The 27,381-nt window shown below is 42.9% G+C and overlaps 3 protein-coding genes across 3 annotated transcripts; 1 reads left to right on the forward strand and 2 right to left on the reverse strand.

The window, feature by feature from the left end:
- Positions 1 to 1,239: 1,239 nt before the first annotated feature.
- Positions 1,240 to 5,266, reverse strand: LOC127780752 (protein ALTERED PHOSPHATE STARVATION RESPONSE 1-like). Its single transcript, XM_052307702.1, has 4 exons — positions 4,074 to 5,266; positions 3,112 to 3,287; positions 2,437 to 2,660; positions 1,240 to 2,316 (listed from the first exon to the last, which is right to left on the reverse strand). Exons 1-4 carry the CDS (start codon positions 5,092 to 5,094, stop codon positions 1,527 to 1,529), a joined length of 2,211 nt encoding a protein of 736 aa, XP_052163662.1. The 5' UTR covers positions 5,095 to 5,266; the 3' UTR covers positions 1,240 to 1,526.
- Positions 5,267 to 17,515: 12,249 nt separating this feature from the next.
- LOC127780654 (chloroplast stem-loop binding protein of 41 kDa a, chloroplastic) lies at positions 17,516 to 20,195 on the forward strand. Its single transcript, XM_052307588.1, has 6 exons — positions 17,516 to 17,951; positions 18,024 to 18,148; positions 18,232 to 18,334; positions 18,442 to 18,580; positions 18,994 to 19,271; positions 19,803 to 20,195. Exons 1-6 carry the CDS (start codon positions 17,583 to 17,585, stop codon positions 19,965 to 19,967), a joined length of 1,179 nt encoding a protein of 392 aa, XP_052163548.1. The 5' UTR covers positions 17,516 to 17,582; the 3' UTR covers positions 19,968 to 20,195.
- Positions 20,196 to 20,410: 215 nt separating this feature from the next.
- On the reverse strand, positions 20,411 to 24,659 carry LOC127780655 (nudix hydrolase 16, mitochondrial-like). The gene is made up of 4 exons (XM_052307590.1): positions 24,249 to 24,659; positions 22,802 to 22,919; positions 22,271 to 22,354; positions 20,411 to 21,265 (listed from the first exon to the last, which is right to left on the reverse strand). Exons 1-4 carry the CDS (start codon positions 24,317 to 24,319, stop codon positions 20,990 to 20,992), a joined length of 549 nt encoding a protein of 182 aa, XP_052163550.1. The 5' UTR covers positions 24,320 to 24,659; the 3' UTR covers positions 20,411 to 20,989.
- Positions 24,660 to 27,381: the final 2,722 nt, after the last annotated feature.

Raw genomic sequence — 27,381 nt, forward strand, 5'->3', positions numbered from 1 at the left:
TAAGATGAATGGTCAAACATCGTGTGAAAAGTCAATGACATCCTGCATTTTGAAATGGAGGGAGTATATGGTTAGCCCAAAAGTACAATTTTGGAATATATAATATTGACTAATACATAGTCTAGATAGAAATTACATCAGTATTTCTTTTTGAAAACAGAAATTACATCAGTATATTGTCACTATGGCTGCGTTTAGATCCAGGGGTGTAAAGTTTTGGCGTGTCACATCGGATATGCTGACACACATTTGAAGTATTAAACGTAGACTAATAACAAAACAAATTACATAATCCGCCTGTAAACTGTGAGACAAATTTATTAAGCCTAATTAATCTGTCATTAGCAAATGTTTATTGTAGCACCACATTGTCAGATCATGTAGCAATTAGGCTTAAAGATTCGTCTCGCAATTTACACGCAATATGTGTAATTAGTTATTTTTCGTTTATATTCAATACTTCATGCATGTGTCCAAACATTCGATGTGACAAGGTAAAAAATTTTGCCAGGGGATCTAAACAGGGCCTATGTAATCTTGATGTAGTGTAGTTAATCACAACGTGCTTATGAGCACGTAAACTTGAAACTTAAAATTCTATCTACTATCTAGACATAAGGAGGAAGAGATGGAAATATTTTTATTAAGGTTACATTGAAATTGGTATTGATCTATTCCCATATAATGTCAAACATCAATGATATAACCTACCTAGTATTGATAACATAACAAGGGTGTTCTACATTGACATGGATGCAATCAAGTCTCCCTTGCTACTTTGTACAATCTGATTTTATATTCCCCAGGCATGCACATAGAACAAAAGTACAGTACGATAGAAGATTTAAAAAGGATGTGCATCAATCATCTTGGGTAAGTATGATGTAGTAGTAATGGATTCATGATCTATTTTAATGCCCTGTTGATATTATTTTTCAGGCAGAATAATACATACAGGTAGACTTTCTTCAAATTAAGTTGACAATACCTCACCGTAGATGTTGATTTGTTAAAAAAAATCGTTTTCTTTTATAGAATATTCAGATCAAACTTGATAAATAAAGAGACAGGAAACACTAGAATATTCAGATCAAACTTCAGTGATTGAAGTGGCAATAACAAATTCAACTTTCCATCGACAGGTTCTTGTGCTTGTGCTGATTTGTCACATCATCAAAACATCAACTCACACACCATCTGTTTCACAAAACTCATCATTCACACCAAACACATATAAGATTAAAGCAATCACCTTCCTTCTATTGTTGCAACTCATCATGATAAAGCCTACAATATTTATCAAATATGAAACAAAAAATACAGTTCCCTCTTTCAAACACCATGTAATGTAAAAGTAAAACTCCTATAACCTATACTACGAATTTTAACAACAGTAGCTCAAAAAGGATCATTCTTTTTTTTTTTTTAATCTCGGCACCACAAGCCAAAAATCAATATACAACAACTAATCAACCTATCAACATAAACAAAAAGAAAGAAAGATTACAACAACAAAAGAACTTATATTATTCATCCAGTTGGTCATTGGTGTGTGCAATCGACCACACGCCCTTGAACATCCCAGCTGACTGAAGTGAGAAATCCGACACAACTCTGAACAGCTCCGGCAAATTCGTCCTGAGAAGGCTGAGGGACTTCTCCCTGACCACCCTGCACTGCTTGACATACATCTCCTCCAGCTCCTTCATAGAAAGCTCCAACTTTTCCATGGCAGCCTTCCGTTCCGCCATCGGATCGGGGCGTGCACCGTCAGGGTTCCTGTCCTCAGGAAGGATACCCGCAGTTTGGTGCATGTACTTTTGTGCCCAGTCATCGAATTGCCTCCTCTTCTTCCCATAATCCCTCCTGGTATCCTCGATCTTCATCCGGAGCTTCAGTTCGTCTTCCTGATGAACCAGGATTGTCTTTACAATCTCTGCAAACGTGTTTATCGCCTTCTTGGCAGCCTCATCGGGGAGCTTTCCGAGGATTTCATGCCAAGCATGCAGCACCCTCTTGATGGGAGGTGTGGTCTCATGTGGCTGTGATGAATTTGGCTTCAAGTTGGTGTCGATGGGGATCACATTCAGCTTGATCCAGGTGTAGAGGGATCCCACATACTGCTTCTGGTATGTCATGAACTTGTCGAACTGAGTGTGCCACTCATGTACAACATTCCACAGCTGCACGGTCCGGTCATGGTGTTGCTCGCTTGTTTCCCGCGGGGCGACCGAGATGTCCAACGACTTGAGCTCCAAGATGATCTTGAGCTGTGTTTTGTGATGAAGGTACATTGCATCCCACATGTGCCACATTCTGCCAATGTAAGAAAACAAAACAATTAAGTTCTCTTGAGTCTATATCTATTGTTCTTTTTTGTTTCGTTAGCAATGTTGTTATTCATAGTAGAAGGAGAAATCATTGAAAAAGGCTTACCCCTTCACAAGTTCAAGAAGTTTTGGGTATAATTGTTGATCTCTGAGACGGTTGATCTCTGCAACTGTTGACTCCATTGTTTGCAGATCAACTACATATTTTGTGTGCAAGTGACTAACAACCGACTTGGTCTTCTCAAGCGAGGAAGAAGTGACACCACGCTGCTTCTTTTTGTTGAGAACAGCTAGCTTTTGTTGATATTCCCTCTTGATAACCTCAAAATCCTGGCTCAGATGTACAAACATAACAGTTTAGATCAAGAAACAAGTGACAATATGGTGTTGCTTCAATCATTTTCACATCCTAGGAGTCTAAAACATGGAAGCAACTGTCCTTTCAAAGGAAAAAACAACATGGATAGGTAATGAAATTGGATTAAAATGGCTAGAAAGGTTTACAGATCAGATGATTGCATGAACAAAAAATTCCACAAGAAGAACAGGAAAATAACTTAACAGGAAGAAAGAAAATACTCCAGCAAACTAGTAGCAGAGGTCGTCGCAAACTAGTAGCAGAGGTCGTCTTTATGTGCTGAACAAATCATATTGCAAAATTATTATCGTAAGAAAGTGCTATTGAATTTAGCAATCTATAAGATTGTACCAATAAATGAGTGGGTGGTTGCAAAGATTTATATTTTGAACTAGTGGTAAACAAAAAAGAAACACCATGTACCTTGACTTCATGGTATAGTTTTTTCTCCCATGCAAGCAGCTTATCAAGAGTGGTAGCATGTGTCTCCCATTCGTCATCGTCCATTTCATTCCTCACATTTTCCGGTTGAGGTATCCCTTTAAACGAGCGATTCCAAGTGATTACTTGCATCACTCTGGCAGAATGGTCCACAAATCCTAGCAAGACAGAAGAGGGATGCCATTTAACAACAGAAGGAACTCAAATATGTAATTCCTATTTTTTTCGAGGAATGGTTCTCAAATCCTACTAAGATAGGATGCAAATGGCATTTACGTTAACAATGGAAGGAAACCAAATTAACCTGAGAGTTCTCAAAAGAAGAAAAAAAAGAATGCTGAGTATGAAGAAAATAATCACAGCGAGCACTCAAAAACAAGCAAGACAGAGACTGCTCAACTGAACTTGAAAATGAATCATGAGAATACAGGTCATCAACAATTTAAATGTGAACCCCAAACAACTCATTCCCCTGTACCCTGTGACCCATATGTGATTAGATGCTCTGTCCGGTTCTTCGCTTTACCCGCTAAATGCGGCTCCACTACCATAACCATTCCATTGGCCCATTCCAATAATTAAAACAATGCAATCATTCTGTTGTTCTTGACACTGCAGATTAGTAATCTATTCAAAGTCTTAATACAATCGTGTGGAACGGGTTAACTTCTTCCATAATCACCAAGTCACCATTAATAAAACGTATCTGAACTTCTCTATCCAATCTTGCTAAAGCATATTCCCCGAAACAAGTGTACTGATTATTTTACTCATTCCAATGAGTAATCTGAAATGGTAGATAAGCAGCAAGTGTTCTATCTATCTAGTATCACAGTGAAAAATTGAAAAAGATTGTAAAGAAGATATTTTAATTTTGCTGTTGGTTTGAAAGTAATCTGAATCGTGAAGTGAATTCATCGTGTTGGTTTGAAAATTAAAATTACCTCGCGTCTCAGCGAAGTTGGAGTGGTAGTGCATCCTGGCGGCCTCGAGCAGCTTGGACACCTCGTGCGCGCTCTGCGACGCCTTGAGGAAGTGTTCGTCCAGGGCGCGGAGGATGTCGCCGACGCCCAGCTTGGCCGGCTGCGGCTGCGGCGGCGCCACCAGCATCACCGCCTTCGCCTTCCCCTTCCTCGCCGCCTTCTGCGTCATCGCCCGCCGCGTCGTCGCCGCCTCCGCCGCGGCCGGCCTCTTGCCCTCCGCCACCTCTCTCGCCGCCGCCGATGGCTGGTGTTCGTCCGGCGCGGGGGGTGGTGGTTCTCTCCGCTCGGCCGACGCCGAAGACGATGGCTCGGCGGCGGCGGTGTCCAGAGTGGGCGGCGGCATGGAGTCGAACAAGGAGCTGATGAACCCGCCGGGGGTGTCCACCTTGTGGTCATTCTCCGGCGGGAGGGGAGGCGGGGAGCGGGAGGGAGGGGGGCGCTGCGAGGGGAGCGGCGGCGGTGGCTTCAGTTCGGCGTCGTCGTCACCTCGCCGTCCTCCCGCGTCGCCGCCGTCGCCGCCCTCGTCGTCCTCCTCCTCCATGATAGGCGCCTCGCCGGACGGCTTCTTCTTGATCGGCTGCTGCAGGTGCAGGTCCGGCGCGCTCATCGACCTCGCAAGCGGCGCCGAGTCGACGTCGCCATGCGGCGGGGGTGGCGGCGGGGGAGGCGGGGGGAGCTCGGGCGGCGGCGGCGGCAGGATCGCGAGCACGGGCTTGCCATCGGAGGACGCCGTGACGAGCGCCGCCGCCGCGGCCGAAGAGTCAGCCGACCCCGACCGCAGAGCCCCGCCGGCGTGGGCCTCGCCCTCGCCGGAGGCGTAGTCGGAGAGCGCGGCGCCGACGTTCTTGAGCGCGGCGGCGTGGCCCGCGTGCGCGCCCGCCAGCGCGTGGCGGGCGGCGACGGCGTCGCGCAGGAGGTGCTTCCGCTCGCGGCACCGCGCCACGGGGCCCTCGCCGTCCTCCTTGGACTGCGCGCACCCCATGGGTCGCCCTCGCCGGCGGCGGCGGCGGGGAGTGGAGTGTCTGCTCGGTGGTGGTGGCGGTGGTGGTGGTGATGGGCGAATGATTTTGTTGTGTGTGGGCTTGATTCGATGGAGGTGTTCGTCCGATGGATCGAAAGGCTGGCGAATGATCCTTTTGGGGGAAGGGGAGATGGTGGTGGGGGGCGGGCGGTTTTGTGCTTTGGAATAAAGGTGGGAATGGGATGGGATCAGTGGAGGGCCACGTCGTTGCGACGGTGAAGAGGACCCCGGATGTGTCATGTATATGTCCACTTGTCCCACACGTTTACCGTGTCAGACACACAAATTTCATATGAAGAAAAGTTCAGTTCAGTTCAGTTAACCTCAGTTTTTTTTTTAAGTAGTACATCCATCCCATAAAAAAGTTCATTTTTCAGTTTTTTAATACAACATTTAACTCTTCGTCTTATTTAAAACCTTTCATAATTAATTTTTTATTATTAGATGATAAAATATGAATAGTAGTATTTTATGTGTGACAAATTTTTTTAATTTTTTTAAATAAGACGGACGGTTAAACGTTAGACGGAGAAACTCTAAAATAAACTTATTTTGAGACTCATCTTTCTCGTTTTCCACGCATACGCTTTTTTCAAACTACTAAACGGTGTGTTTTTTGTAAAAATTTTCTATACGAAAATAGTTTTAAAAATCATATTAATCCATTTAAAAAAATATTAATAATTAATTAATCACGTGCTAATGAGTCGCTCCATTTTATGTACTGGAGGGATTAGTTCCCGTTCCCTACCAAGGAACCTTAGGGGTGGTTGGTAAGAACAGTTATAATAATAGACTATAAGCCATCTATAAACATATTTTTAGGAGATAAGAGATGATAGAGAATAGCAGTGGATTACAGATTTGTAGCTAGCTGTAGCACGGACTCTAAAACGTAATATGTGTATGACATGTGGGACCAGGTATTAATAGTGTAGTATATGTTTATAGATAACTATTATATGAATTAGCTATTAAATTGACTGTAGATAATTTAGAGCTGGAAATTGGCTATACTATTAAATTTGCTTTAACCCTTCTTTCCTGGCACAAAAAAAAAAGTGGATCGTTAGCACATGATTAATTAAGTTAAAAACTTGAAAAATAGATTAATATGATTTTTAAAATAGCTTTCCTATATTATTTTTTTTAAAAAAAAACAAATCGTTTAGCAATTCAGCCTAGTCTACCTAGTCAAAAAAAATATTCATCTAAAAAATAGTTTAATATGGGACTCAACCAAGTCAACAAAAAAAATTCATCTAAAACATACTAGGGTGGACTACGCTTGTTTATTTGTTTAAGCTCTTTCAGACACATGCCGAATGCTTAAAATAATAGATAAGATTTCTGTACTTTTATTCTTAAGCTGTTGTAAAGCCAATGCTTAATAAACGAATGTGATGGAGAAAACCTTAAATTAATTTAAAAGTAAAGTAACATAAAAAATTGGATGTGGTTTCGGTGATATAAAAACTTCGAGGATATAGCGAACCCATTTCCTGGCTCCAACCAATGAATTGCACCTTTGATTATGTCTTTCAAAGGGACTTGATCGTAATTTAACATTTTCATTAGCTCCTCTCTAAAGCTTTTCTAGTATGGATCCAGTCGCTTGTTCAAGCCTTTCAAATCCAATTTATGGATCTTACTTTATCATGATTTTATAATCATCCATATTTCAAAACCAACACTTTTTGTCATGCTCGAAAGTTAGTCATTCTTTTTCTTGCTAAGGGGTGAAAGAACCAGCGTGATAATGGTCCTGTTTGGGGGTGTTTGGGGAGTTTATAACAATTGCACCTGGTTTCAGAACCTCCAAATAATACAGATTTTCATTAAAGTTGTGAAATTCGTAGCAATAGGTCTATAGTGTTATGAAACCTATCTTATTGTGGATGTATTAAATTATGAGTGGAAAGTTTACTACAGAAGAAAGCTTACGCCAGAAGCCAGCTTACAGAGGAAGCCAGCTTACGGCGTAAGCCGGCTTACGGCACAAGCCAGAAGGTCCAAGGCTTACGACGTAAGCCTCCACCCTCCTTCACCTATAAATAGGGCCCAGAAGGTCCAAGGCGAGGACAACCGATCTTCGGTCTCCTGCTTCTCCTCTTGTAGCTTGTACTCAAATCCAGAAGAAATAAAGCTTCCACTCACTCATACTTTCTGTGTTCCACAACTCTGTGTTTAGTTTGCTTGTGTGCTGGTAGAATCGACTGGTTTCTCAACACATTATCAGCACGAGACTCTACCGAGCTAAAAAGGTAAACAGGTGAGAAATCAGTTTCTACTGATCATCTTGCTCTTTATATGCAAATCATTGTTCTGTTATAGTTGAAATAAGCAGAAGAACATGGTACCTGAAGTACCATCCCCCGATATCCTCTCAGCAATACACGATAACATGATGGCGGCTCTGCCGCCGTTATCGTTAAATTGCTAGAGTTGATACATCCTCTCAGCAACGCCCGGTAACATGATGGCGGCTCTGCCGCCGTTACCGTCCAAAGGCTTGAGATGGTACATCCCCTTAGCACTATTTGATAACACAATGGCGGCTCTGCCGCCGTTATCGTCCAAATGCTAGAGGTGATGTAGGTGCCTGAAGCACCGGCATGGCAACTTAATGGACGGCTCTGCCGCCGTTGCTGCCAAATATCGGAGGCAAACGAACCTTCTGCACGACCCTGAAGTGTCGTTATGGATGTCCCTTGTTTTATGGACATCACCCATATGGGCCCTTGATGCCGCTAAGGTCGGCTCCGTCGCCATGAAGCATGGGCTCATAGTGGAGAAGTACTATATGGTTTATCTTACTTTTTACAGTCTGCACAATATGCATGAAGTGCCCATGTATGCTCTTCATTTTGTTTTACATGCTTACTTTGCTGTTTGCATGACTTTCATAACATTTATTTTATTGTTATGAAATTGATTTCCTAGCATGATTGATAATAGTTAATCAAGCAATCTGTAATCCTGAAGATTACTTAAGTTAATTTGCTAGGAAAGATTCTATGGGAAACTGTGTGATAATCCTGAAGATTACACACACTAGTAATCCTGAAGATTACACATGACCAATTTATGTCGATCCTGCACATCGTATTTACCTGTCGTAAATACTAAATGATGTTGCAGATCATGTCGGACATAGCAAAGAAGGAATTCGCCGAGCTTGCCTTGGATGGTAGTAACTACCTCACTTGGGCATTGGACGTTGAGATTAAACTCGACTCCATGGGTCTCGATCATACTATTGTGCTGCCCGAAGTTGGCACTGTGGAGTCTACGAAGGCCGAGAAAGCAAAGGCATTGCATTTCTTGCGCCACCATCTCCACCCAAACCTGAAATCTGAGTATATGACCGAGAAAGATCCACTGGTATTATGGCAATCCCTGAAGGATCGCTTTGACCAGCAAGGGTCAATTGTGCTCCCACAAGCACAACATGACTGGATCACCCTACGCTTCCAAGACTACTCAGATTCTGTGGCGGCGTATAACTCTGCCCTCCATAGGATCATTTCTCAGTTTGCGTTTATGTGGCCTGAAGATCACTGACGTTGAGATGATCGAGAAAACCTTATCTACCTTTCATCCCAACAACATAGTGCTGCAACAGCAATACAGGAACTCAAAGTACCCGAAGTACTCTGATCTTATCTGAGTCCTGTTAGTTGCAGAAAGGCAGAATGAGGTTCTTCTAAAGAATCATTCTGCTAGACCCACTGGGTCTATGGCAGTGCCTGAAGCACACGCCAATGTTGTTGGAAACTCGCGTGGCCGTAAAAGAGGCCATGGTGAGAAGAAAGGGAAAGGTAAGGGAAGTATCATATTCAAGGGCAAGAGCAAGGGTAAACCCAGAGGTAAAGGCGAACTCAAGAAGGTTACAGGTGAATCATCTGGGGTAAAGCAGGATAACTACTATAGATGAGGAGGCAGAGGGCATTGGTCCCGTAACTGCCGTGTCCCCAAGCACCTGGTTGAGCTCTACCAACAAAGCATGAATGAGAAAAAGAGCCAACATGAGTCCCACTTCACCATTGGGCCTGAAGCCCAAAGTGAAAAGCATGATGACATGCTTATCAATGTTAAGGATGGTGGGGACGTCCGTATGGACGATGATTGGGACAACCTTCTTGAAAAAAGATGATGACATATTCGGAGACCTAAAGTAATCTCCTATATGTCAGTGATATGCAATGTTCCGCATGAGTAGCACATGTAGAAATTTGGTCATGAATAATGCTCCTGAAGAGCACGCTTAGTCTTTTACTGGGCCTGAAGTCCTTGTAATGTTTCCCTTAATAGAATCAACTTACTCCATGTTTAATTTCATTTATGTTTATGTTCCATAAACAGACTTGGGTGGGAATCCCATGGCAGAAGAGGATATATGTCTAGTAGACAGTGCCACCACTAACACAATCTTAAGGGAAACTAGATATTTCCACACCTTAACTAAGAAAACTGGAAATATTATGACCATTGCCGGAAGCAATGCTCATATAGTAGGCACTGGAAGTGTTACTCTAGTTCTCCCTATGTGTACCCATATCTTTGTAAAGGATGCTCTATTGTATCCTGATTCAAAGCGTACCCTCTTAAGCTTTAAAGATATCCGTGCAAACGGTTTCCATATAGAAACCGAGATTGAGCAAGATGCTGAATATCTGCTCATAACAAAAATAGATGGATATCAAAAGCAAGTGGTGGAAAGGCTCCCTTCATCGCCATTGGGTTTGTACTACACGTACATAAAACCCACTGAGGAATATGTTGCGATGAAGGCCATATTTAGAAACCCGGAGTCATTTAGAGTTTGGCATGACAGACTGGGTCATCCTGGGTTGGGTATGATGAGGAGGATCATCAACAATTCTGCTGGCCACAATGTTGAAACTAAAGACTTCCCTAATCCTGAAGATTTTATTTGCCCTGCTTGTGCAAAAGGGAAGTTGATCACTAGGCCATCCCTCCTGAAGATTAGGGATGAGTCACCTGTTTTCCTGGCTAGGATACAAGGTGACATATGTGGACCTATCCAGCCCCTGTCGGGCCCGTTTAGGTATTTCATGGTACTGATTGATGCTTCTACCAGGTGGAGCCATGTGGACCTGTTGTCCACAAGGAACCATACTTTTTCAAAGCTAATTGCCCAAATCATCAGGCTAAAAGCTAGCTTCCCTGATAGCCGCGTACAATCCATTTGAATAGATAATGCTGATGAGTTCAGGTCGAAGGCTTTTGATGATTATTGTTTTAGCCATGGGCATTAAGGTAGAATATTCAGTACCACATGTCCACACTCAAAATGGCCTAGCTGAGTCCTTGATCAAGAGGATCAAATTGATTGCACGGCCACTGTTGCAGGATTGTAGGTTGCCAACCAGTTGTTGGGGCCATGCTATGTTGCATGCAGCAACACTAATCCAACTCAGGCCAACTGCATATCATAGTACATCCCCCCTTCAGCTAGTGTGTGGAAAAGAACCAAATATTTCCCATCTGTGTAATCCCACCACCACAGTGTACTTCTATGGGACCCCACCGGAAGTTGGGGATATACGTTGATTATGAGACTTTGTTCATAATCAAGTATATTGAGCCTATGACTATGGATCTTCATACGGCTCAGTACGCTGATTGTATCTTTGATGAGGACATTTTCCCAGCATTAGGGGGAGAAAGGCATCCAGAAGAATGCCGAGATATAATATGGAATGCAACTGGGATGCAGTCCTTAGATCCACGCACTAGTGAAGCTGAACTAGAAGTTCAGAGAATCATAAATTTGCAAAATATTGCAAATAAGTTGCCAGATGCCATCACTGATTACAAGGGAGTGACAAGGTCGCATATACCTGCAGTAAATGTGCCGGAAAGAGTAGAGGTAACCCAGAAGGTTACTGAATCTGCTCTTACCCCCCATCCTAGGAAGAGGGGGAGACCTCCGGGTGCTCGGGACAAGGTTCCGCGGAGACATCCGTGGAGACAAGGACCTGAGCCACTTGTTCTACTCAAAGAATCGGTTGAAGAAGCTCAACCTGAAGTTGAGAAAGCCCCAGAAGAGGCAACTCAACCTGAAGTTGAGATGGTCCCAGAAGGACACCATCCTAAAGATGGAGAACCCAGTGCCTTACGCGCGTACCTTGGCACTGGAAGATCGGAACACTCCAACTCAGTCGTTATGGGAAATCACGACGAGCTGGAGGAAATAAATGAGGAGATTTCCACTAACTATGCTGATATAGGAGAGTAACATCATAGAAAGACCACTATTGTCGACATTCACTTTACCTCAAAGATTGCTGTCATAATGGATCCGGATCCAGAACCAAAGTCCATGGCTGAGTTCCAGAAGCGCTCAGATTGGGACAAATGGAAAGCAGCAATAGAGGCAGAGTTGCGCTCCCTTTATAAAAGAGAGGTTTTTGGGCCTGCAGTCTCAACACCTCCAAGAGTCATCCTTGTAGGATGCAAATAGGTCTTCCTCCGGAAGAGGAATGGCTAGGTGGTGAGGTATAAAGCAAGGCTAGTGGCATAAGGGTTCACGCAGAAACCCAGTATTGACTATGATGAAACTTACTCTCCTGTGATGAGTGGAATCATGTTCCGATACTTGATCTTAATAGCAACTAATATGAACTTGGATATGCAGTTGATGGATGTAGTGACCGCATACTTGTATGGGTCACTAGATTCGGAAATTTATATGAGGGTCCCTGAAGGACTCAAGATTCCGAATCTGAAAGGAAATCGCAACATGTATAGTGTTCGCCTGTAGCGATCATTATACGGATTGAAACAATCCGGAAGGATGTGGTTCAATTGGTTAAGTAACTATCTCCTGAAGAGAGGTTACTTAAACAACGATGATTGTCCCTGTGTGTTTATAAAATCCCTGAATGGATTTTGTATCATCTCGGTCTATGTCGATGATCTTAATATCATTGGCACCACAAAGGACATTGAAGAAGCAATGACTTATCTTAAGACCGAGTTTGAGATGAAGGACTTGGGGAAAACCAAGTTCTGCTTGGGCCTGCAGCTCGAGCACCTCCCTGAAGGAGTGTTCATGCACCAGCCTACCTATACCAAGAGGGTCCTTGGTAAGTTCAATATGGATAAATGTCATCCATTGAAAACCCCCATGGTGGTCCGATCCCTGGAAGCGGATAAGGACCCATTTAAACCCAAGAAAGATGATGAGGAAATGTTGGGACCTAAAGTTCCCTACTTAAGCGCCATTGGAGCACTAATGTATCTAGCCAATTGCACAAGACCTGATATTGCTTTTGCAGTTAATCTATTGGCTAGATATAGTGCAACCCCAACCAGAAGACATTGGGTTGGCGTCAAAACTATCCTCAGGTACCTTCGAGGTACTCAAGATCTTGGGTTGTGGTTCCCGAAGAACCAAGATCCATCCATGGTGGGATATGTGGATGCTGGCTATATGTCTGATCCTCATAATGCCAGATCCCAGACTGGGTTTGTATTTCTTTGTGGTAATACTGCCATTTCCTGGCGGTCTGTAAAGCAGACCCTGGTTGCAACGTCAACCAACCACTCAGAAATAATTGCTCTATATGAGGCCACACGAGAATGTGTGTGGCTTAGGCGGATGATCGGTCACATCCAGAAGTCATGTGGCCTAAACATTGATAACACCCCCACCATTATCTATGAGGATAATGCTGCTTGTGTTGCACAAATACATATGGGCTATGTGAAAAGCAATTTCACAAAGCATATTGCTCCTAAATTCTTTTATCCCCACGAGCTCCAGAAGAGCGGGGAAATAAATGTCCTACAAACTAAGTCATGCGAAAATCTCGCAGATTTATTTACAAAGTCTCTGCCAGCATCAAGCTTTTACATATGTGTTCGTGGCATCGGCATGAGACGACTTAGTGAATTGCAAGGATCAGGGGGAGCAAACAATTAGCCCATGATTGTGATCCTAAAGAATCACAAACAAGTCCTGAAGACTTGATCAACTGTTGTACTCTTTTTCCCTTGATGAGTTTTTTTTCCCATTGGGTTTTTCTCACGCAAGGTTTTTAACGAGGCAACAGGTGCAACACAATATTCAAAGTGCCATGTACTCATTTCTCCTACCATTTTTTCCCATTGGGTTTTTGGGAGGAGTTTTTAATGAGGCATGCGCATAATTCAAATTCGTCCAAGGGGGGAGTGTTATGAAACCTATCTTATTGTGGACGAATTAAATTATGAGTGGGAAGCTTACTACAGAAGAAAACTTACGCCAGAAGCCAGCTTACAGAGGAAGCCAGCTTACGGTGCAAGCCAGCTTACGGCACAAGCCAAAAGGTCGAAGGCTTACGACGTAAGCCTCCACCCTCCTCCGCCTATAAATATGGCCCAGAAGGTCCAAGGCGAGGACAACCGATCTTCAGTCTCCTGCTTCTCCTCTTGTAGCTCGTACTCAAATCCAGAAGAAATAAAGCTTCCACTCACTCATACTTTCTGTGTTCTACAACTCTGTGTTTGGTTTGCTTGTGTGCTGATCAGTAGAATCGACTGGTTTCTCAACTTATAGAATCCAGTTTTTTTAGATTTTTATAAGCTGGTTATCAACCAGATACTCTCTAAACAGGACCAATATCCTATTTGAAATGGCGATTCTTTTGTTAAGGGGCGCAAAGCGATGGATAGCACCTAGTCTCTCCTACCAATTGGTTGCCACAGACTTTGACAATTAGGGAACAACTTAAAGCTGAAAGAGTTGTATACCCCCTAAACCATGCTAATGATGATTCAGTTAAAGTGAATTATGCCCCAGCTTTGAGCCAAGTGCTGCTCCTACTAGAGGATTCAGACTACAAATCTTGTTAAGTTACTGCTTAATTAGTACAAACAGCTAGAACCTACAGGAAATTAAAAGAAATCGATAAAGAGCCAGGACGACTCTAGTCTTTGCTGGATTCTTTTGTTAGGTGCTGCTTTCTGCTGACCTGGAACAAAAGGATTGATGTCCTCTCTTCCAATTTCTTTTTTTTTTTCTTCTCCTTCCTATAATTCGTTTCTTCGGAAGAAAGCAATATGGACAATTGCAACACGTCTCCAATCCCAACAGCACTACAAACTGTATCTGGCTATGCAATATGAACGGTCTAGTTTAGGTCGATAGTGTGAATGGATTATGGGGTGTGCTCTGGGGTGTGGCAAAATTGGCGTGTTCCATCTTTTGGATATTGGTTGTTTCGGATAGACCTGTTAGTTTTTCCTTTTTTTTTTTTCGAACTTTGGGTGTCTGAATATTTTTATTTAGGTAGATTTTTTTTTGGAAAACATGTCGAAAACATTTGACGTGTAGAACATGATTTTGTCGAACTTTTAAAATTTTATAACCATTAATAATTTTATATATGATTAGTTTTCTTAAGAAAAAAATGAGTTGCTCCCTGAAATAATTATTACTGCTATAAAGTAGTAGATTTTCGTAAGTATCCCTAAACCATACAGACGGTTCGATCAGAAGGGAGATCGCCTGGGCGTCGGTCAAGAACCACCTACAAACATGATCTACCACATGTTATCGAACTTTTATTCGATAATGCTCTACTCCGGGTGACCGACGCGGGGGAGCCGGATTGGGCGCGCCCCTGCCCCACGTGCGTATGTACTGCACCCACCTACTTCTTCCTCTTTTTTCACAAAAGATGTTTCATCTAGTATACTTACAATGTTTCACTATTTATACATCTAATGTTGCAGTGAATTTAAATATTCTTTTGCAACATAAAAACCCATATATTTTGGAAACTCTCTATTAAGGGAATTTGGTTTATTTTTTGTTCCACCAGAAATGTTTCACCTAGGGTACTCATAATGTTTCACTATGTATAGATATAATGTTGCAGTGAACAAAACATTCCATTGCAACAAAAAAATCTATATATTTTGGAAACCCCCTATTAAGGGAATTTGGTTTATTTTTTGTTCCACCGAAAAATATTTCACCTAGTGTACTCACAATGTTTCACTATATATAGATCTAATGTTGCAGTGAACTGAAACATTCTTTCGCTATTTGCTGAAACATTGTTTTTATATAAGGTAAAACAATACCCGATTTAAACGAGTGAAACATTTTCGATCTACTTAGTGAAATAATTCCGATATACATGGTGGAATATCGTGCAACATTTAAAAATAATTTAATAATAAGCTAATTTTTTTCGTCAGAATATATCCATGTGTGGTCTTGTTTTGAAGATTTAATTGCAATAAATTTAATGGTGTAATCGGATCATGATTTGGATAAGTAATTTAATAAAAATCAGTTTAAAGTAGTTTTACACGTAAATCGGACGCTGATTTTACTACAAACGGATCGGTCGCCCGAGCTCGTCCACTTTTATTTACACAAGCGGCCGATTTCATTATCCGCCTATATTTATGTTAATCACTATTATTACCCCAGTGAACGGTGGAGGCACCGAGGTCCGAGAGGATCAAGGTTATTTTTTTTTATTTTCTGTGGTTCTGGTTTTTGTGTGATGATTTTTTTTCCGATACGTACTAATATAAGCTGGTGCATGTAGGGGCTGATTTAGTTTTCATGACTTTGAGCATTTCGATGATTTCTTCTTAGAAAATAGATTTTTCATTAATTCAGTCTCTATATTCATAAAAGATATACACAGCCAAAAAAACATGCACGAGTTCTTATACTCCAAACCTCACACAGAGCAATACACGCAAAACACAAAAGAAGAAAAACTAGAAGACTTAGGGGGGAGTCCCTGTCACATCGGATGTTTAGATGCTAATTTAGAGTATTAAATATAGATTAATTACAAAAATCATTCCAAAATCCTGGACTAATTCACGAGACTAATCTATTGAGCCTAATTAATCCATGATTAGCCTATGTGATACTACAGTAAACATTTGCTAATTATGTATTAATTAGGTTTAAAAAATTCATCTCGCGAATTAGCTCTCATTTATACAATTAGTTTTATTATTAGTCTATGTTTATTACTTCAAATTAGTATCCAAACATCCAATGTGATAAAAACTAAAGTTTAGTCTCTGGATCCAAACACCCCCCTAACCCTCAACCTTCATTGATGAGTTATTCTATTCGTCCCAGCATGAGAGGGGGGAAGAGGAGAAACGGAACTAGTCCGTGCAAATTGTCGTCGCACCATCTCCGCCTCTATAGAACTCAACCACCAATTGCTGCCAACTGCTAAGTCTGTTTTCTGTTGTCGCCATTGAAAATCCCCTTATGCGGTTGCTGCATTTCGAACGGCCATAGAGCACCGGGAAGCCGCTTGCCGCCCTACCACCGTCTTCCGCAGACTATTGAACTCATCATAGTTCCTAGAGCATCGTGGAACCATCCAACATGATATACACATTGTCTTTTCTGCCATGAGCTTGCTGAAAGATGCATTGTTGTCATTCGCACCTACCTGTAACCAGACCTTGACGCCGACACTTACGTGACAGTTGCCACCTCTAGGACGCATCCGTCAAGAGCCTCCGTTGCCATCGTCCTTATCTGTATCAGTAAAGTCAATGGCCATCGCACACCATCAACCCAGCCTCGTCACGGAGCCATCGACGACCATCGTCCACTGCCCTCGCCTGACCATGGTCAGAACGTGGCACCGAAGCTCACCAAGTTACCGCTGCCCCTAGGACACCGCCGCTAAGAACATCCACCGCCATCGTCTCAATCTACCGTGGCCGAACCAACCGTCAACCACAGGCGCTATGCTGCTGACCCGCCATCACAGGTGCAGGGCTAGCCTCCACCATTATCCGTCATCGCCAGTGTCTGAGTAAGAGAAGAAGGACTAGTCTCGTTACTGTCCAATACCACCATCAGCATCCTCAGCACCGCCAACCGCCAATGGGCACGGTCGCCCCGCTATTGGCGCCTCCATTGCCATGCTGCCACCATCGAAAAAATATACCCTAAATTTATGTCAAAAATAAAGGTCTGCAGTTCCATTAGAAAAAAAAATCAAAATCACCTACTCCCCTGGTTCTACAATTTCTTATAGTTTTGGATAATAACATGGTCTCGATGCTATATTTTTCTATTATAATACATACAATATGTATATTTATTACAATATTTTTAGACAAATCTATATACGTCATTCAAGTGTCTTTAAGATAAATATTTAAATATTTTTAAAATTATTGATAGTCAAAGTTATAGAAGTTTAACATTAACTTTATTTAAAACATGAAAGAATTATAAAACTGGTGGGAGGGAGGGAGTATTCCGTTTGAGTGCAACGTTCGTTCCTTGAGTTCAATCTCCGATTGGCGCGCGCGGGAAAATCACGCGAAGCCGTTAAATAACGGCCTCACAGCGCCGCTCCCCTCCCTATCCTGCGTCCCAGTGCCCACCACTCATCACCTCCCCCCTCTCATCCCCTCCTCCTCCTCCAATGGCCTTCTCCTCCACCGCCGCCGCCGCCTCCACCGCCTTCGTCTCCGGGCACCGCCGACGCAGCGGCGCGTGCCACCTGCTGTCCTCCTCTTTCCTCATCGCGTTCCCGCGCGCCGCCGCGGCGAGGAGGTGCGGCGCGGCGGCCGCGGCGCCGAGGAGGGTGGGCGCGGTGACCGTGCGCGCGCAGGCGGCGGCGGGGGCGGGGAAGAAGAGCGTGCTGATCGTGAACACGAATGGCGGTGGTCACGCAGTGATCGGGTTCTACCTCGCCAAGGACCTGCTCGCCGCGGGCCACGCCGTCACCGTGCTCACCGTCGGCGACGAGGGCTCCGACAAGATGAAGAAGCCGCCCTTCTCCCGCTTCTCGGTAGGTAACATTATGGGGGTTCGCCGGCTCACGGCGGCGATGGTGAATGAATGGATGCAATTAATAATGCAGGAGCTGACGAGCGCCGGGGCGACGACGGTGTGGGGCGACCCGGCGGACGTCGGCGCGGCGGTCGGCGGCGGCGCCTCGTTCGACGTCGTCCTCGACAACAACGGCAAGGACCTCGACGCCGTCAAGTACGTCGCCTCCCTCGATTATTCTCCCCCCTCGCTCCGAGCAAGCAGGCGTCCTGACCAAGGTGTTCGACGCGTTCCCGCAGGCCGGTGGTGGACTGGGCGAAGGCGGCCGGCGTGGCGCAATTCCTCTTCGTCAGCAGCGCCGGCATCTACACGCCCAGCGACGAGCCGCCGCACGTCGAGGGGGTAAAGAAACATAACAACCAGATTCGCCGGAGGATTGGCTCGATGAGTTGAGTTCACTGACTGACTTTCTCCGGCCATGTCGGCTCGCCGGCGACGTGCAAATGCAGGACGCGGTGAAGGAGAGCGCGGGGCATGTGGGCGTGGAGAAGTACATCGCGGAGCAGTTCGGCAGCTGGGCGTCGTTCCGGCCGCAGTACATGATCGGCTCCGGCAACAACAAGGACTGCGAGGAGTGGTTCTTCGACAGTAAAATCACCCAAATCCCCCCAACCAAATTCTCCCAAATTTCAAACCGCCCCAAACAACATTCTTCAATTTGAAGACAAAATTGTCAATTTTTTTTACTGTAGTCTTTTTTAAAACTATCGAATTAAGACAAAACTGTCGATTCTTTTTTCTTTAACTTTTGAACTATTTCGAAATATGAATAAAAAATTGGCAATTTTTTATGTAAATTATGAATTGTTTGAATTTGAAAACAAAACTTTCAAATTTTTAACTGTAAGTTCTGACAAATCCAAATTATGAGGACAAAACCATCAATTTTTTTTTGCTGTAAACTTTGAATAAATCCGATTTGTCAAATTGCTGGTGTAAATTTCCAAGAAATATTCGAATTGAAGTCAAGTTATTTTTTTGGTTTCAAATTGTTTTTGCAGGGATTGTGAGGGGGAGGCCGGTGCCGATCCCGGGGTCGGGGATGCAGGTGACGAACATATCGCACGTGCGCGACCTGGCGAGCATGGTGGCGCTCGCCGTGGAGAGCCCCGGCGCGGCGGCGGGGAGGATCTTCAACTGCGTCTCCGACCGCGCCGTCACCTTCAACGGCCTCGTCAAGATGTGCGCCGCCGCCGCCGGCGCCCAGCCGGAGATCCTCCACTACGACCCCGCCGCCGTCGGCGTCGACGCCAAGAAGGCCTTCCCCTTCCGCAACATGGTTAGTACTACTAACCGTTTTTTATTCATGCAGCGGCACATTGCTATTTTGCTCGAATAAAGAAAATGTGATTTTTTTTTATCTCGGGGGAATATCGGATGAAAACTATCGGATAAGCAAGTAATCATCTGTCTTATAAAAAACCCAATCCTGAGGATATATTTGGACAATGTGTATGTTCAGATATATCTTTAGGATTGAACTTTTTTTAGACGCAGGAAGTACGTGTGAAAAATGGACTTAGAAAAATTTCTGAATCTATTCATTTCGTAGGAAAAGAAACAAATTTTAGACGAGTAGAGTTCCTTTTTTCTTACTTCAAATAAAGTCGAGGTTGGAAAACGTGGTTCATTCTTGTACTGTCTCTAGTAATTTCTTTTTATATAAATTTAGAAAAAAGAACTTTTAGGCCCGATTCTTAACGGGTTTTCACCCGATATTTTGGATGTGAATTTTATCTTGATATCGATGTTTTTTTTTTCCAAAAAGGATGTGATTTTGATATGTTAATGGTTGTGTGAAAATTGTTAGCACTTCTACGCGGAGCCGAGGGCGGCGAAGGAGGTGCTTGGATGGAGGAGCTCGACGAACCTGCCGGAGGACCTCAAGGAGAGGTTCGCGGAGTACGCCAGCAGCGGCAGAGGGCAGAAGGAGATGAGCTTCGACCTCGACGACAAGATCATCGCCGCCGCCTAACAACACCCATCTCATCTCACCTCGTCATGGTCAAATACAAATACAAAATGCTCGGGGATCTCTTCTTCTCGTGATTTATTTTCTTCTCCCTCTGTTTCTTTGGTTCTTCTTCTCATACCGGAAGCATAGAGAAATGCAAAACTGAACAATTATATATGTATATGCTAGGAAAATGCTGTTACAAATAAGTGAATAAGATGAGTTTTCGCTTTTCGTTTTTCATTTTTCCATCACATATCCAATATGAGAATGGAACTTTGCAGAGTCAATCAGATTCAGCACATTTTCTTGGTCTTACCTGTTTTTTGTCTGAATATATAGCTGAGTAATTTTGTCTAACTATTCGAGGGTATAAAAAATGAATTAACTATTATAAAGTTGAAATAATGGATTTGAACAGTTTCATAAGAAATTCATATATATTAAGTTTTCTTTTCCGAAAATCGCATCGTTTATAAGCGCTGGAAATAAATGGTTGCATTCCTTAAGAACAGATACTCCTCAACAAGATCTGTGTTGTGAATTGTTCACCTTGACTCGTTCTTAACAACTGAATTCAACTTTGATTCTGACAGACCAGAACAGACAGCAATGCTGACAAAGAACATCAGGATTTCTTTACCCCCTTTCTGCAATATTCTTTTGGAGACCAGTGCTCACGAACAAGCCAACTCAGAACGAGCATTGCAGCACATTGATCCACAAAGCCTTCTTTGATTTCAGGTATTTTTGCGCACACACACAAGGGGCAACACACCAGCTGATACTGCATGGTGTAAAAAGAAATAAAGAACCAAGAGGACTGATAATGGTAGCAGCGAGAATCAATTAAAACTTACAATTCCAGCGATTCTCGACATTTCCAGAACTAAGATTGGTCCCATCCTAGGTAGTAATATAGGGCGGGCGATCGGAACTACTGAAGCATCAGGGAGCACACATACGCCGAAATGGTCATGTTTCTGAAACCACTAGCATGGTAAAAGAGAGCATGACCCCTGGCCCTGATGCTTGAGGTGCGGTCATCTTGAACTTGGGTCGACATGGTCGTCCCCGTTGCTCCAGTTCTCATGCCAGGTGGTGAAACCCGTTGTAAGGGCCTCTCGCACCCATGGGTAACGGCTCCGCTCCACCGCCTCACTGAGAGTGAGCCAGGTCCTCTTGCGGGTGCTCTGCTCGGGCCAGGAGGCAAGCTCTTCCTTAACTCGAAGCGCGAACACCGCAGCTCTGCACATCCCCTCGGGGCAGAACTTGTCTTGATGTGTCTTGCTCTTGAAGTCGTAGAAGCCCAATAATTGCTTATGCACAGAAAGAATCGCAAATAAGTAGAGTTTGATGGCAGAACACATGGAAGGGAATAAGTGATGTTCAATAATAAGCCACACGCAAGCCACAAGGACTAAGGAATCACAGAATCTATTTAAACTTGGCTACACATTAAATGTAGACTATGCAAGTACAACCTAGCGACACAATATTCCTTTGACTTAGCTTGCTTTCCTAAATAAACTTCCTATAAAATAATCCATTTATAATGCAAGATTCAGGTCAAGGTTTATTGGCTGCACTATGTCGTGTGCTCTTATGCTCTGTCTAGTACCAATAGTTTCATTAAACTTTCAAACAAACAACTTGACCAGATGTGCAAATGAGCAAAATCAGTGTCAACACAGTAGCAGAGTAGCCAGCATTAAGCAGTTCAGGTCTGGATTACAATCTAAAGTGCGAGTTAGCAACACAAGAATCCTCCCTTAACTTACAAGTGCCCTTCAAAGTTTGTGTTTACTGAAAGTCCAACAAGTGCTATTTACACAATGAATCTTATAAAACAGTATACAATGATGAGGTCCAACCAGCTTGTTTGTTAGTCAAGTGGCACCTAACACTTGTCAAATGACCCTAGTTCTTTAATGCACAAAAAAAAAGGCCTAGTAAAGAACAAGCAGCGTTGCATATTCATATGCTAAAGTATGAACATATTAACACTTAACAAAATGGATGCTGACTCTGAATGAACAGATAAGGCCGGAAATTCCATAGCCCAGACTCAGACTATGCTTAAGGATCAATTTTCAGGTTAAGTAGAGGACACAGCTAGTTATCAGAAGGTAGTAGGTCTCCATAGGAAAGAAGATTATATCTAATTGTCTATATAAAACACAAAATCGCATGCATACCTCAAAAAAGACCTGAGGTCTTGGACACAAGGTTGAACAACAAACATATGGCTATAGGATATAATAATGGGGCTTTTTTCTAAGAGAAGATCAAAAAGTCAAGGTAAAAGTGCCAAAGGGTCTCACCACTAAATCTCCTCGAACTCCAGCTTCTTCAATAGCTTCACGAGCAGCTGCCTCTTCAACAGTTTCATCATTCTCCCATCCTCCCTAAAGCAGTATGGCACATCAAACAGAAGACCGCATGCCACAGAATCATGTACTATATAATAAACAAACAGATATATTTATCCCAATAACTAACTAGTACACCTCGCAGACAAGGTTATCATAAGATTAACTCTACTAATGAGTCCTGACTGGCTCAAAAGTCGACTCTACGGCACCTGATTTCAGTACCTACTTAATCAAACATTTCGGAGGGATATTGATTATCTTGCTCATGCCCATTATGTTAGAGCATTGAGGTTACAAATCAAGGAACATATCTTTATGGAATGGTAGATGGATAACGGATATTGGATTATAGCCTAAATAATTTCCCATCAATTACTCTGGAAATCTAAAGCACAAACAGAATAACATCACAGATGTTTTCATATACCATGTTCTGAGAATTGAGTGACTCTTAGGCATAGATGTTTAAAATGTTAATACCTTAGGAAATAGGAGACCAGATCCACTCTGGGAGTTGATCATGAGAACTTCCACAAGTTTCTTGTGTCCATCATCAGAAGTTTCATCATTGTTATCTTTATATCTAAAAGGTATGCACCTACATATATAAGAAACAAGTATCAGATGAATTTAAAGCATGACAACATTCTTCTCTAGGGTCTTTAACCATGTTGTCTTACAGCAAAGATAAGAGCAGCACGCTCACAGATACATACTAATGTAGACAGTACTGTTTAATTGAGTTCATAAAATCCTGTTCTGAAGTGAGTTTAAGTAGAAGCTTGACTATCAAGCACTATTCAGATGAGTAATAACTTTACTAATGTTGGTAAAATGTTTAACTGCTACTCCAAATAAAATTTGACCTCAAATTTTGAAACAAATAAATTAATTCTCATATAGCTTATATCACTAACAGTAATAAGCACTTAATGCAACAACACCAGTATTTGGAACATTGTGACAACAGGACAAAGCAGCATAAACAACAGGTACAACCAGCTATTCTCCTAGTTTGGTTTTTACTCTCCAGTTAATACAACTATCATTTTTCGTATTTGTTAATACAAATATCTAACTGCACACATGGGAACAAGAGGACCCTGGGGTCATCTCTATGATCCTGAAATCCATCTCCCTGTGCCCATCTCACACATATCTATGTTTTTATCACCACTTTCTTTTCTTGGAAAAATCAAATAAAAATGGAACCTCTCCCTTGAACAATTTAAGCCAAAGGGATACCAAGTCTGCACAGCACCTTCTGACAGTGCTCATAAAAGGCACAAACTAATCCACACCTGCAACAAGAGACATCCATTATCCTAAAAAAGAAAAAAAACTCTAGACCCTCCAAACTGAGCCTAGAATCCTTATCCGCAAAAATTTCCCTATCGACGCCGGCCCACCACCGATGCCGAATCAGTATCAATACAAATCTTTACCAAGATTCACCTAATTGATGGCACATCCTGGGACCAAACAGAGATACCCCAACCTCCCTTTTTTTCCCCACACACAGGCACACCCCAATCATGTGGAGCCGGTAAAGAACAAAGCACACTGAGAATCAGTAAAGAACAGAAAACGATAAGCAGGTCGCCATCAGCAGGTGCCTACGGATGAATTAAAGGAGCTAAATTTTAATGGTAGCCCTGCTCACTGTTCATTGATTAAGACCACCCCCATCCCCTCCTCCCATAATCTAGCCACCAAATAGTCCTTCTACTTCCCCTCCACAGCAGCAGCAGCAGCAAGAGGTGAAATTTGATTCCAATCAAGCAGCATATCAAAACAAACCTAAATTACGGCAAGATAAAAATAAAAGTGATATTTTTTCTTGGTGGTGGGGGATACGAAGATGATGATGATGCAGGAGGAGGAGAGGAATGGGGGAGTAAAAATTGGGGCTTTGAGGATGTCCCACCCGGCCACGAGTCGACGCCCATGCTCGTAGCGCTGCTGGTGCCGCCCCGTTCTCGCCACCAAATCGCACATGGCTTCTTCTTGTCCCCGCCGCCGCCGCCACTACCGGAAACCGCCTCCGCCGCCGCTCGAGAGGGAGAGAGAGGGGTAGGGTTGGTCGCCGCCGGCGACGAGCAATGCGGCGGAAGGAGGAGGAAGAAGAGGGAGGGTGAGGGGCTCGGGAGATGTGCGTGCGTGCGTGCGCCTAAGCGCCTTGCTTCGTTCCTTCCTGGGTCTCTCGCTGTTCTTGCCCTTTTTATTTTGGGAATTTTTTGCCCTGTTTTGGCCCCCTTTTTACCCCCTTTGTGTAGCTTTTTTAGGACTTTTTCTCTGGTTTCTATGGTTTTTGGCTTTGGTATGTGGTTTTGGTTTGGTAAACATTTTCAACTTCATCTCTCTTTCCAACTCAAGGTTGTTCTCTGATTTTGTAATACAATGTGCCATTTGGTTATGGAAGTGCTTTACCGCTTCCGTCTATGTCGGTTGTGTCTTTCGGTTTAACTCGTCGACAATATATTGTTTGGACCGATTTACGGAGAGCGAGAAAACGTGCACGGTACTATGTTTTAAAGGCATTGCTTTACTTGAAAAATAAACTAAATAGGTTGAGCGCTGTTGAAAGACGCCGACAAATCAAGTCTCACACGAGGGGGAGGAGGCAATGCTACGTAATGCTTCATCGTGAAAGGAAAAAGAACTTTACAAATAATACCTTGATAAAAATTTTTGTTTTCATTTTCGTCACGTTTTCTGTTTAACTTGGCGACGATGTGCTTTAGCGAAGCAGGCGTGTGTGTTTAGTACCGTGTGTTGCATCATATGAAAAAAAAGTAAATGAATTGGTCGTACATAAGAAAAGAGTGAAATATATGACTGGTCCCTAAACTTGTGTAGTGGTATCACTTAGGTCCGTGAACTTGAAAATTGCACGTTTAGGTCTGTGAATTTGGTTTAGTGTACCACCCGGTCCAAACGTCCTTTGACTGCGTTTGATCGCTAACGTGGCATGCCACCTAGGCAACACTTTTGCTCTCAGCCCCCTCCACATCACAACACGTCGCATATATCTTCTTGTAGTTATATAGTGACACCAGAATCCCAAAAAAAATTCTCACATCGTTCTTCTATCTCATTCTTCTCCTTGCATGTATAGAAAATGCGGTTCTGATTAGCAATTGCCATTGCTCTGCGCTCCAAAATAACCTTATCCTTGCGCAACGGGCACATGATTAACAACACTTTCTTCCGGCGACTTTAAGACGAGGACGAGCTTGGAGAATCCATGGGATGCCTAGTGCGCAAGCCGCATTGCACTGCCTTCCGCCGCTAATACGGCCGCCCTGTGCTACCGCTAACCCCGCTGCACTGCGCTGCCTCCTGCCACTAATCAACCGCCGAGGCCACCACAGCCGCTACCTCTCGGCCTCCTTCCCCTAACCTCACTGTCGAAACCCTAGCCGATTTAGGGATATTTTGAGGGATTTGGGTTGAAATGCACACTGGTCATAGCAAGTTATGTGCGAAGGAATATGTGGAGGGGGTTGAGCACAAAAGTGTTGTCTACGTGGCACGTCACGTTGGCAGTCAAACATGGTCAAAAGACGATTGGACCAGGGGTGGTATATTAAACCAAGTTCACGGATCTAAACGTGCAATTTTTAAGTTCACGGACCTAAGTGATACCACCCCTCAAGTTTAAAGACTGGCCATGTATTTCACTCTAAAAAAAATCGGCTCTAACTTGAAGTGAGGTTTTTGACCTTATTGAACTTGCCATATATTTTAGGCAAATTTTGCTACAGGACATTGTAACTGTGTGTATTTAGATCAGGGACACCGCGAAAGTGAACTTTTGGGGGAAGACATCCCATAATCGTGGATATTTGCCGATGGACACCGCGCCGTCTCCTCTCCACTTGACGTACTGACGTGGCAGACGGGAGGCTGTTTTTTTTGATGCGGTCGGACGTACATAACATCATATGAATACGTTATTCTCTTCTGCTTCATTAGAATCCGTTTGCAAAGGGTCTACAATTACAATACAAGATTGCTCAAGCGATCCCATGTGGGCTCCGGAGTATAGACACTATATTTTAAAAGCACCACATGGATACCTTGATTTCTCAAAATTTACAATTATATTTTTATTCTCTATAAAATTATAAAAAAATAAAACTATATGAGTTCATAATGGAAGTCTATTAATATCATTTTCATATATCAAATACTAATATTTTTACTTGTATTAATGAAAATATTTCAAGTTGGACTTATCTATTGAGGAGGATTGAAATGATGTTAGAATTTCACATTTTACACTAGTGTCCTCACTTCCATCGATTTGATTAATCGAACACTTATCAGTCAATATGTGCACAATTAACATATGGTAACGACTAGAAGTTTATATTCTCTGCCAAATCTTCATCTTTTGAGTCAATATCTTCATTTAAATTGATCTTCAACCCAACCCAACACAAGTTAGTGAAAGAAAGGTAACAGAGTGATCACCATCCTCAACTAATAAGTGTATATGTTCGGTTGTGTTTTTCAGTTTAATTCGTCGGTAATATATCATTTGGCTGGATATACAAATTAAAGTGAGAGAATACGTGTACGTGGCTTTCTTTAAAATCATTCTTTTGCTTGAAAAGGGAAATTAATTAAATAGGTTGAGTGGTGTTGAAAGACATATACAAATCGAGTTAGACACGAGAGTGAGAGGAGGCAATGCTAGGTGATGCTTACGATGAAAGAAATAAAATCTTTAGAAAGAATGCTTTAATAAAAAGTTCTTTTTTAAAAAAACTTTCGTTACGTTTTCTAACTCACTAACGTGTTGAGATTATAGGCATATAATGATTTAATCTATTCCATAAATAAATCATGACATTACAGATGAAAACTAGCATGAACGCATCATTAGATCTACACATGTAAACTACACAGTATAACATGAACAGATCAAATATGTGCAACATATTGAACACGTACCGAGGTGACGGAAAGACCGGCTGCTTGGTCGAAACTTTTCGCAGGCGCCTACGAAGGCACGAAACACGCGAGCGAAGAGGAAGGCGAGCCGTCGCGAA

This window comes from Oryza glaberrima, chromosome 7 (assembly GCF_000147395.1).
Source record: "Oryza glaberrima chromosome 7, OglaRS2, whole genome shotgun sequence".
Classification (NCBI taxonomy): Eukaryota; Viridiplantae; Streptophyta; class Magnoliopsida; order Poales; family Poaceae; genus Oryza; species Oryza glaberrima.

What these genes read in the sequence shown, in the direction of transcription:
- LOC127780655 (XM_052307590.1), bottom strand. Translation starts at nt 24,319, where the DNA reads ATGTGCGATTTGGTGGCGAGAACGGGGCGGCACCAGCAGCGCTACGAG. An exon ending in CTGGTCTCCTATTTCCTAAG is followed by an intron (nt 22,355 to 22,801) that starts GTATTAACATTT and finishes ATACTGCTTTAG; the next exon opens with GGAGGATGGGAGAATGATGA. An exon ending in GAGTTCGAGGAGATTTAGTG is followed by an intron (nt 21,266 to 22,270) that starts GTGAGACCCTTT and finishes TCTGTGCATAAG; the next exon opens with CAATTATTGGGCTTCTACGA.
- LOC127780752 (XM_052307702.1), bottom strand. Translation starts at nt 5,094, where the DNA reads ATGGGGTGCGCGCAGTCCAAGGAGGACGGCGAGGGCCCCGTGGCGCGG. An exon ending in CAACTTCGCTGAGACGCGAG is followed by an intron (nt 3,288 to 4,073) that starts GTAATTTTAATT and finishes CTGTCTTGCTAG; the next exon opens with GATTTGTGGACCATTCTGCC. An exon ending in AACTATACCATGAAGTCAAG is followed by an intron (nt 2,661 to 3,111) that starts GTACATGGTGTT and finishes CATCTGAGCCAG; the next exon opens with GATTTTGAGGTTATCAAGAG.
- LOC127780654 (XM_052307588.1), top strand. Translation starts at nt 17,583, where the DNA reads ATGGCCTTCTCCTCCACCGCCGCCGCCGCCTCCACCGCCTTCGTCTCC. An exon ending in AGCCGCCGCACGTCGAGGGG is followed by an intron (nt 18,335 to 18,441) that starts GTAAAGAAACAT and finishes GTGCAAATGCAG; the next exon opens with GACGCGGTGAAGGAGAGCGC. An exon ending in CCTTCCCCTTCCGCAACATG is followed by an intron (nt 19,272 to 19,802) that starts GTTAGTACTACT and finishes GAAAATTGTTAG; the next exon opens with CACTTCTACGCGGAGCCGAG.